Source organism: Lynx canadensis, chromosome D3 (genome assembly GCF_007474595.2).
Source record: "Lynx canadensis isolate LIC74 chromosome D3, mLynCan4.pri.v2, whole genome shotgun sequence".
In the NCBI taxonomy this organism is placed as follows: Eukaryota; Metazoa; Chordata; class Mammalia; order Carnivora; family Felidae; genus Lynx; species Lynx canadensis.
In genome coordinates, this window is record NC_044314.2 from 49847344 (window position 1) to 49865498 (window position 18155).

Below are 18155 nucleotides of genomic sequence, written 5' to 3' on the forward strand. Positions count from 1 at the left end.
TTTGCACTGACAGCATGAAGCCTGCTTGGGATTCTGTCTCCCTCTCTCTCTGCCCCTCCCTTGCTTGCTCTCTCTCTCTCTCTCAAAATAAATAAACATTTAAAAAAATAAAAGTCTAGGGGCGCCTGGGTGGCGCAGTCGGTTAAGCGTCCGACTTCAGCCAGGTCACGATCTCGTGGTCTGTGAGTTCGAGCCCCGCGTCAGGCTCTGGGCTGATGGCTCAGAGCCTGGAGCCTGTTTCCGATTCTGTGTCTCCTTCTCTCTCTGCCCCTCCCCCGTTCATGCTCTGTCTCTCTCTGTCCCAAAAATGAATAAACGTTGAAAAAAAAAAATTAAAAAAAAAAAATAAAATAAAATAAAAAAAATAAATAAATAAAAGTCTATTACAATTTTGAATACATCTAACATTAATCACAGCAATTTCACTAGTACTTCTTCCTATAGATGAATTCCTCTAATGTATAGGAGCACTAGAAGATCACGCTGGTTTAGAAAAGTTTCTTAGCACTTATTATGCATAAAGCATCGTATTTAGTAATGCAGAGAATAGAATACTAAGTAAGAGACACAGTGTCTGGAGAAAAATTTTTAAGGAAGAAAGCATCAACACAAGGAAGATGAGCAAAGACCAAGACAGTCTCAAGTAATCAAGTCCTCCATTATGAAACCACATGGTGCTTTACAAAGAACAGTAAGTTTTATGACACGAAATGATACAAACCTGACTTTTTCCTTATGACACTTTGCCAGTGCTTTGCAGAGGCTTGGATCAGGACAGAGATCAAGCGGCGATTGACCTTTCTTATTTCGAATGCTAAGGTCAGCACCATTGGCAGCCAAAAAACAGGCAATAGATGCTGCACTCTTCTTCTCCGCCCCCTGGGTACCAAGTCCCATTATTAACTGAAATCAAATGAAAAGAGTCATTATTTTCCCCTTAAGAATCTGTTATCAGTTCTCACCCCTAAATGTGTGTGCACGTCTGAGTGTATATTATATAAAAATTATATTAAAATGTCTGGAAAGAACTCACAGCCTACACAAGTATGGTGGGCATTTATGAGCTGCAGTCCTAACATCCATTCCCCTTCACTCCAGTTTTCTCAGGAATATAGTATGAGGAATGATCCACTCTTTAGTTTTACAGGTGGACCAAAGAAGGCTGAGACCAGTCAGATATCCACTTCATCTAGGTGATTAGTTCAGGGATGACAAATCAGATCAATTAAGGTCAATAAAACTCAAGACCAGGACTTCTGATTTAAGATATTGAGGAAACAGTACTCTCATTTCTTTTTTTTTTTTTAATTTTTTTCTTATGTTTTATATTTGAGAGAGAGGCAGAGAGCAAGTAGGGGAGGGGCAGAGAGACAGAGACAGAATCCAAAGCAGGCTCCAGGCTCTGAGCTGTCAGCACAGAGCCCTACGTGGGGCTCAAACTCACAAACCGTGAGATGGTGACCTGAGCCGAAGTCAGACACTTAACCGACTGAGCCACCCAGGCGCTCCAACAGTACTCTCCTTTCTATTCAATTTAGCTCTGGAGCTGTTAGCAACTGACATGAAATAGTAAGAGGAGAGACAACAGAGAAAAGAACCAACACCAAGGAAGTGAGCCAAGAAAAGGAGAAGGCAATTAATCAGGTTTTGATTTCATCTGAGCTACTGACTCAAACATGTTATCAAACATCTGTAGAGCATCTGTAACAGACCAAGTACTATTTTTAGCACTTTCCATGAATTAACTCATTTAATCTTTGTAACAACCTTATTATGGAGTTAATTATTTCACTCCCTCCTTTTTACAATGAGAAAAAGGAGGTACACAAAGGTTAGAGAATTTAGCTATGGACATAGAGAAAGGTGGCAATTCTACAACACTTTGGTCTCAGACCCCCTTTGCAGTCTTAAAAATGATTCTAAAGTTTATATGGAATGGTCAAAGACTTAGAATAAGTCAAACAACTTTGAAAAAGAAGAAAAAAGTTGGGAAGACTTATACTACCTGAGTTGAATGTTTACTATAAAGCTACAGTAATTAAGACAATAGGGTTGGCATTACATACCTAAAGACACAGATCAACAGAACAGAATACAGGATCTAGAAAGACTTCACATAATATGGTTTATCGATTTGGGACAAACGCACAGCAGGCAATTCAGTAGAAAAAGACAATCTTTTCAACAAATGGTGGTGGAATAACTGGAACATCCACAAGGAAAAAAATGAACCTTGATCCATACCTAACACTATATATAAAAATTAACTCAAAATGAATGGTAGTGCTAAATGTAACAGCTGAAACGTTATAAACTTCTAGTACAAAAGGGGAGAAAGCCTTAGTGTCCTTGGGTTTGGCAAAGATTTTTCAGATAAGATACTACACAAAAAGCACAAACAATGACAGAAAAATTTATAAATTAGATCTCATCAAAATTAAGAACTTCTGCTCTTGCAAAAACACTATTAAAAGAATGAAAAGACAAGTCACAGACCGGGAAGAAATATGTGCAAATCCCATAAACTGATAGGGAACTTGAATTCAGACTCTCAAAACTCAATAGTAACAAAACAGCTCAACAAAAGAATGCACAAAAGATGGGAACAGACACTTCATCAAATATATGTAAGTACAAGCAAATGAAAAGATGTTCAATATCAGGCAGTGGTCATTAGGGAAATGCAAATCAAAATCCCAGCATAGCACTACACACTCAACATGAATGGCTAAAGTTAAAAAAGAACAACCAAACAACTTTCAACTTTCACTAAGAATTTGAAGCAATGTAGTTAGAATTAACTATTGCTTAGTTCATACACTATATTTCTACATATGCAGTTCTGAAAAAATATTTCATCAGATTAAATTAGCCATAAATTTAAGATCTTGCATTAAAAGATACTTCCAAAAAAAAAAAAAAAAAGATTCTTCCAGTAGTACTGAATTAAAGATTAATTTACTCACTGTGTTTTTGGATGGCTCCCATGCAGCATCAACCTTCCCCACATCCTGCATATCTTGGAGTTGACGTAGCTGAGACAAGGTATGGTGCCTCAGAGCTTCGTGCAAAGGAGTATCCCCATCTTTATCCTGAATATCTAATTTGGCACCTGCACGGACCAAAAGCTAAAAGAGAAAGACATCTCATTTGCTAAGGTCTCTCTGGCCCACAAGAAATTACAACATATCTAAAGTAACAGTGACAGAGCCCTGGACCTACCTGAAGGGGTTTGCCACTAAAGCCAATTATTTTTATGTTTTCGCTTGCTACTCTCAAAACTCCTGTGTCTCCTTTACAAATAGTGATGAGCTCTGGTTACTCAAATATATTGAATCAGAGAAAACAGAAAGAAATGAGAACCAATTCACAGACTCCAACATCAAGATAACTGGGAGAAATTGAAGACTTTTTTTCTCTTTTTCTTTCCTTCCTTCCTTCTCCTTTCTTCCTTTCTGCCTTCTCCTTCTTTCTCCTTCCTTCTTCCTTCCAGATTTTATTTTTTAAAGTAATCTTTAAAGTAATCTTCATAATAAATGTGAAGTTCACTAAACTACAACCTCTGATATAAAATGCATAATTGATATAGTTCAGTAGATGTTTTAAGTAGCAAATATAACTTTGTAGTTAAGGCTTTGCTTATGGTACTTTTTAACGATTTTCCTAATTCTTTCTACAAATGCTGTCAGAGTTTTAGAAAAACACCATAATCAATCTCAAGCATATGGTCTTACCTGTCTTGGCAAACGGCCATTTTTTGGTGGTGTTTTGTTTTTTGGGTTTTTTTAAATTTGTCCCCAGAAGTTTACATGAGATGTCACTCTCTGACAGTGTTTCTCAAATTTGAACATGCGTGAGAATTACCTGGTGGGCTTGTTAAAGCACAGAATGCTAGTTCCCACCCCTGCAGTTTCTGATTTACTCGGTCTGAGGAGCCCAAGAATTTTCTACCAAGGTCCCAGGTGATGCCGATGCTGCTGGCTCAGCTTCTAAGCTTTAAGAATCACTGCTCTACAAAAAAATTTTAAACTGACAATCTTTCAAATATTTTGTCTGGAATATCAGGTTAGTCAAATATGTATACATTTGTGGCAAACGTCCAGCCTAAGTTTTTAATTATAGTTCACTCTCAATTATACAACCCTGGGATCAGGACCGTACCCAAAATCAAGAGTCAGACACTCAAACAACTGAGCTATCCAGGAGCCCCAGGAATGTACTTTTTAAAAAACTAATTTATATATTACTTTGAAATTCTCTGATTTAATATTTTGGCAACAAAATAGTCTGGCAACAAAATTACATAACAGACTTTGAATATCAGTTTTAAGATTTTCCCCATTATAAATTAAAACTCTCTGCCCAATATTAGCCAAAACTCATAATTTGTTCATCTAACTATGCCTTCTGAAAAATCTATGTATCATTTTCAAGACCTTCTAGAAATCTATCTGGTAAAACACACTTGTAAGATTCTTGTTAGTAAATACTTTACCCTCACAATCTGGGTGTGCTGTCGTTCAACAGCAAGGTGAAGGGCAGTTTGCTGGTTCACATTCTGGATATCGAGGTTCGCATTACCCTGAACAAGAAAAACAAAGTTTATATACTCAACATTTGACAATCGTAAGCAACACTAAAACTATAACTCTTCATGAGAAATAAATAACACAAACACTGCTGACCAGTTTCCTCTCTTCTAGCTACTGCAACACTGTTCTCATAACAGTTGCTGGTAATACAGGAAGAACCAGATGGGGCAGCATCTTTCAGAGGCGGAAAAGCAAGTTTACAATAATTATTTTTACTATAGTGACTCCATCCAGGAACAGTTAAATAACAAAGTTCAATACAGAGCTCAAACACAGCTCCTTCTCAAGCTCCATTATACGGCAATAGAGACAATTAGCTCCTTTCAACTGTAAACAGTATCTCCTAAAACGTTCTATTAATGAATCGTCATATTGGATTTAGATTTAAACTAATGACCTAATAAGGTCATGTACCCTTGCTGCATAACTGAGCTCTTATTCAGTGAAAAGGAACTTCACTTGAGGATGAGAAGACAATGTTTAATTAGTATATAAAAATACTTATTAAAGGGAAAGCAGAAAGCCCTACCAGAGTCCTGGGGTAGTCAAAGCCCTATATGAGAACAGCTGATGCCAAGGACAGAGGAAAGGAGCAAAAGTCCAGAACTTACTGGCACCAGGGGACCTAGAGCTTCAGGAACTTAAGCAAGCATTCCACCATCTCACACTCATTTCCTTGCTTCTAACATGGTGACAGTACAACCTACTACACAGGGTCAATGGGATTATGGGGTTCAGGGTGGGCTGCCCCTAAATAATGCCACTTTGGCATACTAATTATTTTGAATTAAGGTTACTTAAACAGCTAGCACAAGGACACTCAGACCTTCCTTTGTCTCCTGAAAGCAAGAAATAAATTCCCCATGTGAAGGCTATCTTCCTTGACCCTGGAGGGTAGAAGGCATCCTTATTGTCAGAGATAGGGAATTAAGGGCCAAGAATGTACTATATAAATAAACTTTGTTACTTCATTTATTTATTTGCTACCCCAAGCCCAAACCCCTTTGTGAATTCTCCACAAGTAACTGTTTGTGTAAAAGGTACAAAGGCTGCCTGCTTTGGTCACTTAGGAGAGTCTCATATCTGAGCTCCCATGTATGCAATATTGAACATGTTTTTCTCCTGTGGTTATGTCTCATGTCAGTTTAATTATTAGACCGGCCAAAGAAACGGGAAAGAAAAATTTTCTTTCCGTCCGTAAGGATTAAGAAAAATAACATGTAAATTGCCTAACCCAATGTCTTATATACTAATAATTTTAAAAATGGAACTAAGCAAAGGGCTACAGATTCAAAAGATAAACTTTATCATTCTGTTTAGCCCTCTGATTACAACTCTGAAACCCACCTGTGCCCTTGCTTGGGTAGAGCTCAAACTCTACTAATACTATGACACTCCAGAAGATGGAGTTTCTGATTTGTTTTTATTAGTTATGTTGCTCTGAGTGTAATTACAAGGAACTCGATCTTAGCTTGTTTTCTTATCATGCCTTGTTCTCATATAAATGCAGAAAGTGAGGGATTTTCTTTTTAAGTTTCCTAAACTTTCCATCATTAGATTTTCCTAGTATTAACCATATTCGTTGTATGAATGTACCATAATTCATTTATCTAGACACTAGCTGATGAACATCTGACTTGGTTCCAGTTAGAGGTTATTACAAATAAAGCTGCTACAAATGTTTAGTACAAGTATTTGCATGGAAATATGTCCTGAGTTCTCTTGGGTACATACCTAAAAGGGGGATTGCTGGGTTGTATAGTGAATACATGTTTAACTTTATTAAGAACTGCCAAATTGTTTTCAAAGTGGCTGCTTTGAAAAACACCAGCAATGTATGTGAATTCTAACTGTTCCACATCCTAACCAACATTTTGTTTTGTTGGCATTTTTAGTTTTAGCCATTTTCATTGGTGATCAGTATTTCATTGTGGTCACAATTTCTAATCCCCTCGTGATCTACGGTAATTTAAGCTAAATTGCAGGATATATGGTCCACATACAGAAAATACTTGTATTTCTGTATATTTGCAATATACAGTTAGAGACTGAAATTTTAAACAACTTACAATAGCATGAAAAAATTACTTAAAGATAAATCTAAAAAAAAAAAAGATAATTCTAAAATGTGCAGAACCAAATTGCCATGACTTTCTAATAGAAATAATCCAATTCTAAAATTTATATGGAAATTCAAAAGATCTTAAAGTAATTCTAAGAAAGAAGAACAAAGTTGGAGGGTTAACTAACTGATTTTAAGACTTACTAAAAAACAACAATTACCAAGACAGTGTAATGGTCAGTTATCTGTATCTTGAATTGAAAAGGAAATTATCCCAATTAACAATACTTTTATGGGCAGTAACTTCAATATTTAATAACCAAGGCTTACTAGTCAACGGTTCTGTAATAGTACCGTACAGTGACAGATGGTAGCTACGCCTGTGGTAAGCACAGCACAACAAGTAGCATTCAAGTTGTCAAACCACAGCGTCATACACCTGAAGCAGATGCAACACCGAGTGCCAACTACACTTCAAAAAAGTAAGAATAAAGGCTTAAAATGGCAACTATTTCTTTATCTTAGCTTCTATAGTTCATGCAGTGTCTATCTTCTGATGTGGTACTTAATTATACACAATGAACTATTCGCTAAATTTGTCTGCTATTTCATCTTCTTCAGTAGCCTGTAAGCTCCTTGAAATCAGAGATCGTAAGTAATTCTTTGGTAACTTCATCGCTTCTATATGACATACACTTGACTGAGATATTTAAAAGTTTTGCTGGAAAACCTAAAACATCATAAAACTACACGAACTAAGTTCCCCCAAAATCCAATACCATAAGAATGTAGCATTATCTTATCTCAGAGATGAATGGAATGACTGAAGTGAACCCGTACTGCTATCCAGTCAGTTTCCAGGAATCCAGCAGGAGTCATGAACTGAACCGCCAGATCCTGGCTGCAGTCTTGTTACTAGATGGCAACTGGCCACACTAGCTTTGGTATCAACATGATGGTTCTTGGTCCTTGTACAACAGTGGTAGTGATTCTGGGAAATCTCTGTTCGTTGATACCTATTTCACTGGACTAATCCAGAACACTGTGGGAGGGAATACAAGGGGCTAAGGGAACCCCCCCAACCCTTACACACATATACACACCACCTCCCTCCATTTAAGAACCCATGTTAGGCAGAAGAATGAAAACGCACCATATCTGAATTTGCATCATCATGGGGTTTTACTGTAACCTACCAAGAGGTAGCTGATGAAGTAATAAGTACATAAATGGTAATGGTCCAAAGTGTTAAAAATTATTGCACAGCTTTTCCTACCTGATGTACCAACAGTTCAGCCACTTCTACATGATTGTTAAGGGCAGCCAGATGCAAGGCAGTATAACCATCATCTTTCTTCTCATCCACAATCCATGGTCTTGGTAATTTAGACAGTAAAACACGCATTGCACTGAAAGTCAAATTTACATGATTTTGGTATTTATACAATCTGATATTTAAATTATTTTCTTTAAAAAATTATTCAAAAGAAACTTGAAGTCAAATAAAACTATTCTTCTTTAAAGAAAATTATGCCCTCAAAGACAAATGAAGTATCTTTTTTCTAAATCTCAAATACACAGCTTTTTCATGCTTTAAGAGGTAAAGAAACTATCACCATTTGGGGGACAGAATCAAAACAGAATGGGAGTGTTACAAGGGGAGAATATTATGAGAGGGAAGAAAAAAAAAAACCAAAGCGTTTTTTTTTAAAAAAGACAAACTTCATGTAACTGGCAGATTATCATGAATTGCAGCTAAAAATCTGATATATGGCATTTAGCAGTGATAAATCTAGTTATATCAAAACACACAAAATAAATGGTAATTATAATTTAATATTTAAAATTTAAGTACCAATAACAAAATATTTCTAGAGTAAAAAAGTTATCCTAAAGACCATCAAAGAGTAAAGTATTAAAGAGCAAGAGAAGTAATTATCAAGAAGGGATGCTTCTTCATAAAATAAACTAATGGGAGAGGCACCTGGGTGGCTCAGTCAGTTAAGCGTCTGACTCCTGATTTTGGCTCAGGTCATGATCTCCTGGTTCCTAAGTTCAAGCCCCACATTAGGCTCCACACTGACAGCACGGAGCCTGCTTGGGATTCTCTCTCTCTGCCCCTCCCCCACTCACATGCATGCTCACACATGCACTCTCTCTCAAAAATAAATAAACTTTTAAAAAGTGTATAAAAAATTAAACTATTTTGACTACATTAAAATAAAAAGCTTTTGCACATCAAAGAGAACCATCAACAAAACAAAAAGGCCACTGACTCAATGGGAGAAGATACTTGCAAATGATATAGCTGATGAAGGGTTAATATCCAAAATACGCAAAGAATTTACACAACTAAACACCAAAAAAAACAAAACAAAAAAAAAAAAAACCACACAAACAATCTGATTAAAAAATGGGCAGAGGAACTGAATACACATTTTTCCAAAGAAGACACAGAGATAGCCAACAGACACATGAAAAGATACTCAATATCATTAATCATCAGGGATATGTAAATCAAAACCACAATAAGATATCACTTTACACTTGTTAGAATGGCTAAAATAAGAGACAAGAAATAACGTGTTAGCGAGGAGGTGGAGGAAAAGGAACCCTACTATACTGCTGGTGGAAATATAAATTGGTATAGCCACTGTAGAAAACAGTATGGAGGTTCCTCAAAAAACTAAAACTAAAAATATCATATGATCCAATAATTCTACTACCAGGTATTTACCCAAAGAAAAGATATATGCACTCCTGTTTACTGCATCATTATTGACAATAGCCAAGATATGGAAGCAATCCAGGTGTCCACTGATAAACGAACAGATAGAGAAGATGTGGTACATATATACAATGGAATATTACCCAGCATAAAAAGGATGAGCTCTTGCCATTTGTGACATCAGGAATGAACCTAGAGGATGCTACACTAAGTTAAATACATTAGAGAATGTGATTTAACTTACATGTGGAATCTAAAAAGCAAATGAATAAACAAACAAACAGCAGAATCAGACCTACGAATACAGAGAACAAACTGATGGTTGCCAGAAGAGAAGGGGACATGGGGTTGGGAAGTGGGAGATCTGGGCTTACAGTTATGGGATGAATGAGTCATAGAATGAAAGGTACAGCATAGACAATAGAGTCAATAATTAACAGCACCGTATGGGGACAGATGGTATCTTCACTTGTGGTGAACACAGCATAATGTATAGAGATGCTAAATCAACTGACAGTCATGTAACACTGTGTTTCATCTACACTCAAATAAAAAAAAAAATTTAAAGAAATGATGTGTCTTAAAGAAAAACCTAGCCCACTCCCAAAAAAGAAAAGTAAAATTAGAAGTAACTTTTCTTGGGGCACCACGGGCTCAGTCGGTTCAGTGTCCAACTCCCGATTTCAGCTCCAGTCATGATCCCAGGGTTGTGGGATCAAGTCCCCTGCTGGGCTCTGTGCTGAGCACAGAGCCTGCTTAAGATTCTCTCTCTGCCCCTCTGCCCCACTCACACATGTGCACACACATTCTCTCTCAAAATTTAAAAAAAAAAATGTGATTTACTATATGGTAGTAACTTTTTTTTTAATGTTTGTTTATTTTGAGAGAGACAGAGAGTACACTTGCTTGTGTGTATTGAGAGAGAGGCAGAGAAAGAGAGAATCTCAAGCAGGCTCTGCGCTGTCAATCCCACTAACCTTGAGATCACTGCCTGAGCTGAAATCAAAAATGGGATGCTTAAACAACTGAGCTACCCAGGTGCCTGCCAGTAATTTTTCTTAACAGAAAGATTTTATGTAGAAAACTCATAATTTGGAAAAACCCTCCCCTAATATATTTAGCCACTATTTTGTTTAAGACTGAGAAAATAACTGCTGCTATACAGTGCTGGACTTGGCATGGACACCATTGACACACACATTAGACTACAGATCTTTCCCCCTTCCTAACAAAGAAAGTAAAAACAGAAACACTTTTAAAATTGTGCCAACAGAATATTAAAGGGCAAGAGATAATAGTAAGATACATATCGGGATAGTTCTTCCCAAGATGATATACATTAAAGATAAAAATCTGAAATACAGAAATGTTACAAACATACAGAAAAACAGGCTGAAGATACAGAATAAGAGTGTGTATAAAGGAAACTATAAGTCTCTAAAATAATGAGAATAAACCCTAACATGACCCAGGATATGTTTCCTTAATAGTAGCCATCTTTAGGGGTTCCTGGGGGGCTCAGTCGGTAAAGTGTCCAATTTCGGTTCAGGTCATTATCTCACGGCTTGTGAGTTCGAGTCCTGCATTGGGCTCCGTGCTGACAGCTCAGAGCCTGGAGCCTGCTTCAGATTTTGTGTCTCCTTCTTTCTCTGCTCCTCCCCAACTCATGCACGCACACGCCACGCTCTCTCTCTCTCTCTTTCTCAAGAATAAATGAAACATTAAAAAAAATTTTTTTTTTTTTTAAAAAGGTAGCCATCTTTGAATCCCATGTAGGAAGCCCAAGAAATCTCAGGACAGGCTGACAGGCTCTGGAGGATCCAAGATCTTCTAAAATTGTATTTAAATTTGGAAGTTTATAGCTCTTATCAGATTTTAAAACAGGTTTATAACCCAAAGTACACTGAGAATCAGAGCTTAAAGACAGCTTTCAGTGGTTGTTACTGAAGTTGTATCATTGCTAAGGAGCGACAGAATTCTTTGGAAATCTATGGAAAACTATGGACTTCCTTCCAGAGAAATGCACATGTATATATCTATCTACCTACAATTTTGAGAGAGTCTACAAACCCCTAAATCCCACTCACAAACCTCATACAAAGCTAAGGTTTCCTGCTGTTATTTGTTTACAGTAACTGTAAGGATTACGGGGGTGCCTGGGTGGCTCAGTTGGTTAAGCATCCAACTCTTGATTTCGGTTCAAGTCATGATCTCACAATTCATGAATTCGAGCCCTGCATCGGGGCTTTGTGCAGACAGCTCAGAGCCTTCTTGGGATTCTGCTTCCCTCTCTCTCTGCCCCTCCCCTGCTTGTGCTTTCTCTAAATAAATAAATAAACATTAAACATACATACATACATACATACATACATACATAAATAAATAAATAAATAATCCAACCTTCCTCATTTGGTGGATTAAAATAAGATACTACAACTCTCAACAATAGCCAAATTATGGAAAGAGCCTAAATGTCCATCAAGTGATGAATGGATAAAGAAATTGTGGTTTATATACACAATGGAGTATTACGTGGCAATGAGAAAGAATGAAATATGGCCCTTTGCAGCAACATGGATGGAACTGGAGAGTGTTATGCTAAGTGAAATAAGCCATACAGAGAAAGACAGATACCATATGTTTTCACTCTTATGTGGATCCTGAGAAACTTGGCAGAAACCCATGGGGGAGGGGAAGAAAAAAAAAAAGAGGTTAGAGTGGGAGAGAGCCAAAGCATAAGGGACTCTTAAGAACTGAGAACAAACTGAGGGTTGATGGGGGGTGGGAGGGAGAGGGGGGGTGGGAGGGAGGGGAAGGTGGGTGATGGGTATTGAGGAGGGCACCTTTTGGGATGAGCACTGGGTGTTGTATGGAAACCAATTTGACAATAAATTTCATATACTGAAATAAATAAATAAATAAATAAATAAATAAATAAATAAATAAATAAACAAACCAACCAGAAAAAAATAAAATAAAATAAGATACTACATACTGGGGCACCTGGCTGGCTCAATTGGTAGAGTATGTGACTCTTGATCTCAGGGTTGTGAGTTCGAGCCCCACATTGGGTATAGAAATTACTTAAAAACAAACTCTTAAAAAAAAAACAGATATTATGTAACTTTGACTCAGATTCTTAACTGGGAAAAGTACTGGTACCACATTACACTACTGAATGTTTAGATCTGGCATAATCATGATGCTAATGCCAAACATCTAGTATGCTACACATGTGACCATGTGAGAAACGGAATTTAAAAGGTTTTAGGATTCTTTTTAGAGAGTTAAGAAGATACAAGTATAACTTGGGGGGGAAAAATTTTATTAAAAACAATACGTAATCATAAGATAATGTAAACACTTACTGATTTAAACAAAAGTTGTGATAGGACTATGTTGAGAGACATGGGGATAATAGACAATGTCAAGAGTTTTAAATCTTCTTTTTCCATGACATGAAATCAGCAGACAATGTCTACAATTGATAATTTAAGAAAACTGCAGGATAGGGGCACCTGGGTGGCTCAGCTGGTTGAGCGTCCGACTTCGGCTCAGGTCATGATCTCATGGTTTGTGGGTTCGAGTCCGGCGTCGGACTCTGCACTGGCAGCTCAGAGCCTGGAGCCTGCTTCCGATTCTGTGTCTCCCTCTCTCTGCCCCTCCCCCATTCACGCTCTGTCTCTCTCAAAATTAAACATTAAAAAGAAGAAAAAAAGAAAAAAAAAGAAAACTGCAGGATAAGCTGGAAGTTATTGGGTGGGGCGTAGACAAAGGGATGAAGAAGGATAAAGCAGAACACAGTTCCCTATCATTATAAGCTTTGCAGTAGTATTTGACTTAACTACACATATACATTAGTTTGATTTTAAAAAGTCAAAACACTAAAATAATATTTAGGCTTACTATATTAAAATATTTTGTATTTTCTACCTTAGTTCTTATAGTCAATATATATAAATACGACAGTAAGTTTTGCATTCCAAGGTGTGGTTTATGCTAATCTCATCAAGGTTTTTTTGGTTTGTTTGTTTTTAATGTTTATTTTTAAGAGAGAGACAGAGTGCAAGCAAGGGAGGGCAGAGAGAGAGGGAGACACAGAATTCCAAGCAGGCTCCAGGCTTTGAACTGTCAGCACAGAGCCCGAAGTGGGCTCAAACTCACAAACTGTGAGATCATGACCTGAGCCAAAGTCAGACGCTTAACTAACTGAGCTACCCAGGTGCCCCTAATGAGGTTTATTTTTTTTTCAAGTCACATTATTCACTAGATCTCCTTGAGAAGATGGTTCTTATGACACCATGTTTCCCACTGACTTGTATTCCTGTTTCAGAAGTACCTTCCCATATTATACTGCCAATAACTCAAAGGAGAGAAAGGGAAAGAGGAGCAGTTCCTTCTCTGGGCATAAGCTATCCACTGAGATGGAACCATCACTAACTTGTTCTCCCAGGCTTGCACTTACTCAATGAAAGAACCGGAGAAAGCTGAAGTCTCTAAGAAATAAGAGCCAATGGCTCAGAAGAGTAGCGTGGTACTCAAACAGAAAGAGATACGTATTCTTGAAAGCCCACTGCCTCTCTCTCCTCCCTCACTCCCTTGTGTCTTTTTGCTTTTTCCTCTCAGTACAAAATGTATAACTGAACTGTGAGAACAAAAGAAGTTAAAAGTGCCAAAAAAGATTCCAGTCCCTTCTAGATCACATTCTACAAAGTAAATCAAATCCTAGTATTAAAATGCAAAATTTAGACTTTCAGAGAACAGTTTTCACTTCAGAACAAACCCATTCTCTGTTAATTAGTCCCACTTAAGTGGGGTGGACAATCTGAGGAGCCTACAATACAGCCAGGAAGGCCACTGCAGGTGTCCCCTGCAGCACTGTAGTTAATGAAGAGGAGACTTACACTACAATCACTGAGGTCCACAGAGCTGCAGAGATAAGGGTGTTACCAGTTCAATCCATCAGTAATTTTATTGGGGCACCTGGGTGGTTCAGTCAGTTAAGCATCCAGGCTCTTGGTTTCGGCTCAGGTCATGATCTCATGGTTGGGGAGTTCGAGCCCCATGTCAGGCTCCGTGCTGATTCTCTCTCTCCTTCTCTCTCTGCCACCGCCCGCAGATAAATAAACAAACTTAAAAAACTAATTTTATTGAGTCAACAGACTCTCACCTGTGGAGCACAGTATATGAGATTTGGAGGTATTTTTCCTGATGCCCAAACACTCTTCTTTACTTCTCAATCTGGTTGTTTTCCAAGAGGTTAAGGACATGGATGGTTTAAAGATAAGATCTTACGACCAGTTAAGCAGGCATTTGTGAATAGTGCCAAAGAAGCATTAAGTTCCGGAACAACTAATAGTGGTGCCTAGCATAATCCCTGGCACATGGTAATACTCAAACGTTTGCTGAATGATGAACAAATGAGTTCTAAGAAGTAGAGGGGACAAGCAGCTGTCCACATTGGTATGTAGCAGTCAAATGGCACTGGGTCCATTTTTAGGGCCTGCCATGCCTTACAATCTTTCTTCAGAGATAGGCGAACATTTTTCCAAACAAACAAAAGTAGCTAACCTATGGAGGCTTTACATGTTAATATTATTTAATGTAAAAAGACATTAGAATAGCACTATAGCACATACTAGGTGTTCAATAAATGCTAAGTTAATGAACAACTCCTCAAATAATAAAAACAGTTGGTCCAGAATTCATAAAAGGAACCTACTAAAAAAGTTGATTGATCCCCAGCAGAAGTTCTTCAGGGCAAACTAAAAGCAGATTAGTATGTGACATTCTAAACATATTTTTGTTCATTACCCATCCCTATCTGAATGGATGCAGACAAGAAACCTAGGAGGATATATACCAAAATGCTACCCATGGGAATCACTTTAAAAAATTAATATCGCTGGTTTTTATTTTCTTTTATCTAGCTGTAAGTAGAGGAAAGAACTACAGTGAATAGACATTACTTAGATGTTTTCAATTATTTTGGGGGGGTGGGCTTTTATTTTTTCCCCACAAACTCTTATTTTATGTATGCCACAATTAAAAGCTTCATTAATTTAACTTAATTTCATTAAGCAGGAATTTGGTACTGTAGTAAAATTTAGCTCAAAATGAGAAAGAGATATGTAACAATGCAGGCTGCCTAAGAGTTGTATAGCTAAGTACTCAATCATTAAACACAACCAAAATTATCTCTTAAATGACCAGTTATTTCTCCTTCTATGTTTTAAGCCAGGGAAACCCGTTTTACTTAGCTTTTTATCTCCTTTGTATGCCTAATGTAAGGAGCTCAAAGTTTTGTTGAATGGAACGGAAGAAACAATCAAATGAATAATCATTTTCTGAATATAACAGAGACAAGGATATTAGTAGCCTATTAAATTCTGGGTATACTCTCAAGTCCCCAAAAGTGGTAATTCATTAGGAATTATTTCATGATTACAAATTAGAGCAACAGCATGGCATGGTGGTAAAGAGCTCAAAGTTTGAAGCCAAACTATCTGGGTTCAAATTCTGGCACTAGCAAGCTGAATGGATGATGACTTAAGTAGGTTACTTAACTTCTATGCCTCAGTTTCCTCATGTATAAAGTGTGAGAAAAATCACAAATCCTGTCTCAAAGAAGTTGTTATGAAAATTTGAAAGGGGTTAGAAGAGTTCCCAGCACTACAGGTGTTTGCTTAAAAAAAAAAAAGCTTTCACTGCTACAAAATGGTTAGAAAAAAATGAGGCAATTTAGAAACCTGAAAATTAACCTATCTTAAACTGAGACACGTATATCATCTTCTCTCAAGATGTGTAAAAGTATTCCAGTATCTACAAAAACTGACTCTTTAAAATTACCAAATGTCTACAGAAGCATTCTTAATGTCACTATTTTATTTTTATTTTTTAATATGAAATTTATTGTCAAATTGGTTTCCATACAACACCCAGTAATCATCCCAACAGGTGCCCTCCTCCATGCCCATCACCCACTTTCCCCTCCCTCCCACCCCCCATCAGCCCTCCGTTTATTCTCAGTTTTTAAGAGTCTCTTATGGTTTGCCTCCTTCCCTCTGTAACTTTTAACAGAATACCATGGGGGAGGGGAAGTGGGAAAAAAATGTCACTATTTTAAAATAGCCATCCAAAATAATTCACCTGCTAAGGTATTAAATGCTAAAGACAAAAAGAATGTCAAGAACAAAATTTCCTTGTAGGAGGACAAGCTTAAAAAACTGGTAATAGTTTTTCTTGATTCTTAACTGAATAAATACTTAACAGAATATTATTTGAATTAGGAATAAAATATAGGTTTTGCTTAGGGAAGAACAAGGCTTCTCTTGGGCATTTTTAGGTTTGTAAAATCTTAAATTATATCTCTACAAGTTCATTAGATTTGATGTATAATATTTTTTCCCTCCTTGGTTAAAAAAATAAATTTCAACATTATAATTTATTGTGAATATGCCATTAAAATTTAGAGCAAAAGTACTTTTCCTTTGAAGCATACACTGTGCGGCAATATTACAGATTAGGTTAATGACTATTTTATAATCTCTGATATGTAGAAATGATCATGCCTAAATGTTATTTCAGGAAATTTTAGAGGAATGGCAACGTCGACAGGAGGGGGGAAAAACCACTTCACGTTTGAAAATGAGATAGAATTAATAAAATGCATTTTAATAGTTCTATAGGTAAATATAATTTCAATATAAAAGTACACAAGAACTCAAAAACATTCCAGACCATTTCTCATCTAAGCACTACAAAAAATTAACTAAAATTGACACTGAATTAAAAGTTTTAAGGAGCATTTTTCCAAGATTTCTTTTACACACTACTCTTTTCTTCCTTAATAACCTCTCTCCACCTTTAATATGTAAGTTCTACTTACCATTTCTACATATTTTCCATTCAAATATTATTCATTAAATGTAAAAAGCATGTGTAGCAACAACTAGCTCTAAAGATAACCCTGCAAAATCTCTTTAGGCCTTTAGTTATGTAAAATATCATCTTCCACAATATTTTTTACCAACAAAAAATTAGGTTATGAAATATATTTTGGCAGCAGAGGGATTTTACTTGTTCCAGATCTGTCTAAAGACTGTCTTGCGACTAGCCAGAGTAATATTTTTCCTCTTTCCTTTTTTCTCTTCAGTGCTTCTAAGTATAGTGACAGCCGCATCAGGCTTTCCTAGACTCAGCGCAAGCTCAGTGAAAATCTGGGAAATGTAAGTAGAAACATGAGAGACCGCTTTATTTGGCAGTGCTTAAAAAAAAAAAAAAAAAAAAAAAAAAAAAGGGCAGAACAAATGGCAAAGCAGTGTTTGGACCGCAGGATGAACAATCAATAGGCAGAAAGCAAGATAGAGACTTCCTCAGCTTTTGGATCGACAATCGACAGCTGAGAGACTATTTTTTGCTATGGTTGACTAAATATGGTCAGGGAAGAGAGAGGCACAAGAGAGCCTGTTTGCCTGGGAGTGCATGTTTCAAATGCTTAGCTGCCTATAAAGCTGTAACAGTTTAGCCCGTGGCCACTGAGGGAAGAATATAAGTTAACCTCTGTAGTGACCATGTGGAAGTCCTGACCTTGCTTGCAGACTTGACCTCTGGATATGACAAGGTGGCTTCAATACAGATCTACCAATTAATCTTGGAAACTAAAAACCAAAAAAAAAAAAAAACAAAAAAACAAAAAACAAACAAACAAACAAAAAACTTCACAGCAAGAAAGATACAGAATATTTCCTGCGAAGTCAGAAGAACCCAATGT

At 36.9% G+C, this 18155-nt stretch overlaps 1 protein-coding gene across 1 annotated transcript in view; it reads right to left on the reverse strand.

The window, feature by feature from the left end:
• MIB1 (mindbomb E3 ubiquitin protein ligase 1) overlaps nt 1-18155 on the reverse strand; it is a 122637-nt gene that overhangs the window by 20439 nt on the left and 84043 nt on the right. The window contains exons 13-16 of the mRNA XM_030335688.1: nt 7931-8063; nt 4496-4582; nt 2967-3128; nt 722-903 (exon numbers count right to left, since the gene is read on the reverse strand). Of these exons, the coding sequence (XP_030191548.1) occupies nt 722-903; nt 2967-3128; nt 4496-4582; nt 7931-8063 (564 nt within the window). The remainder of the gene's footprint in view (nt 1-721; nt 904-2966; nt 3129-4495; nt 4583-7930; nt 8064-18155) is intronic.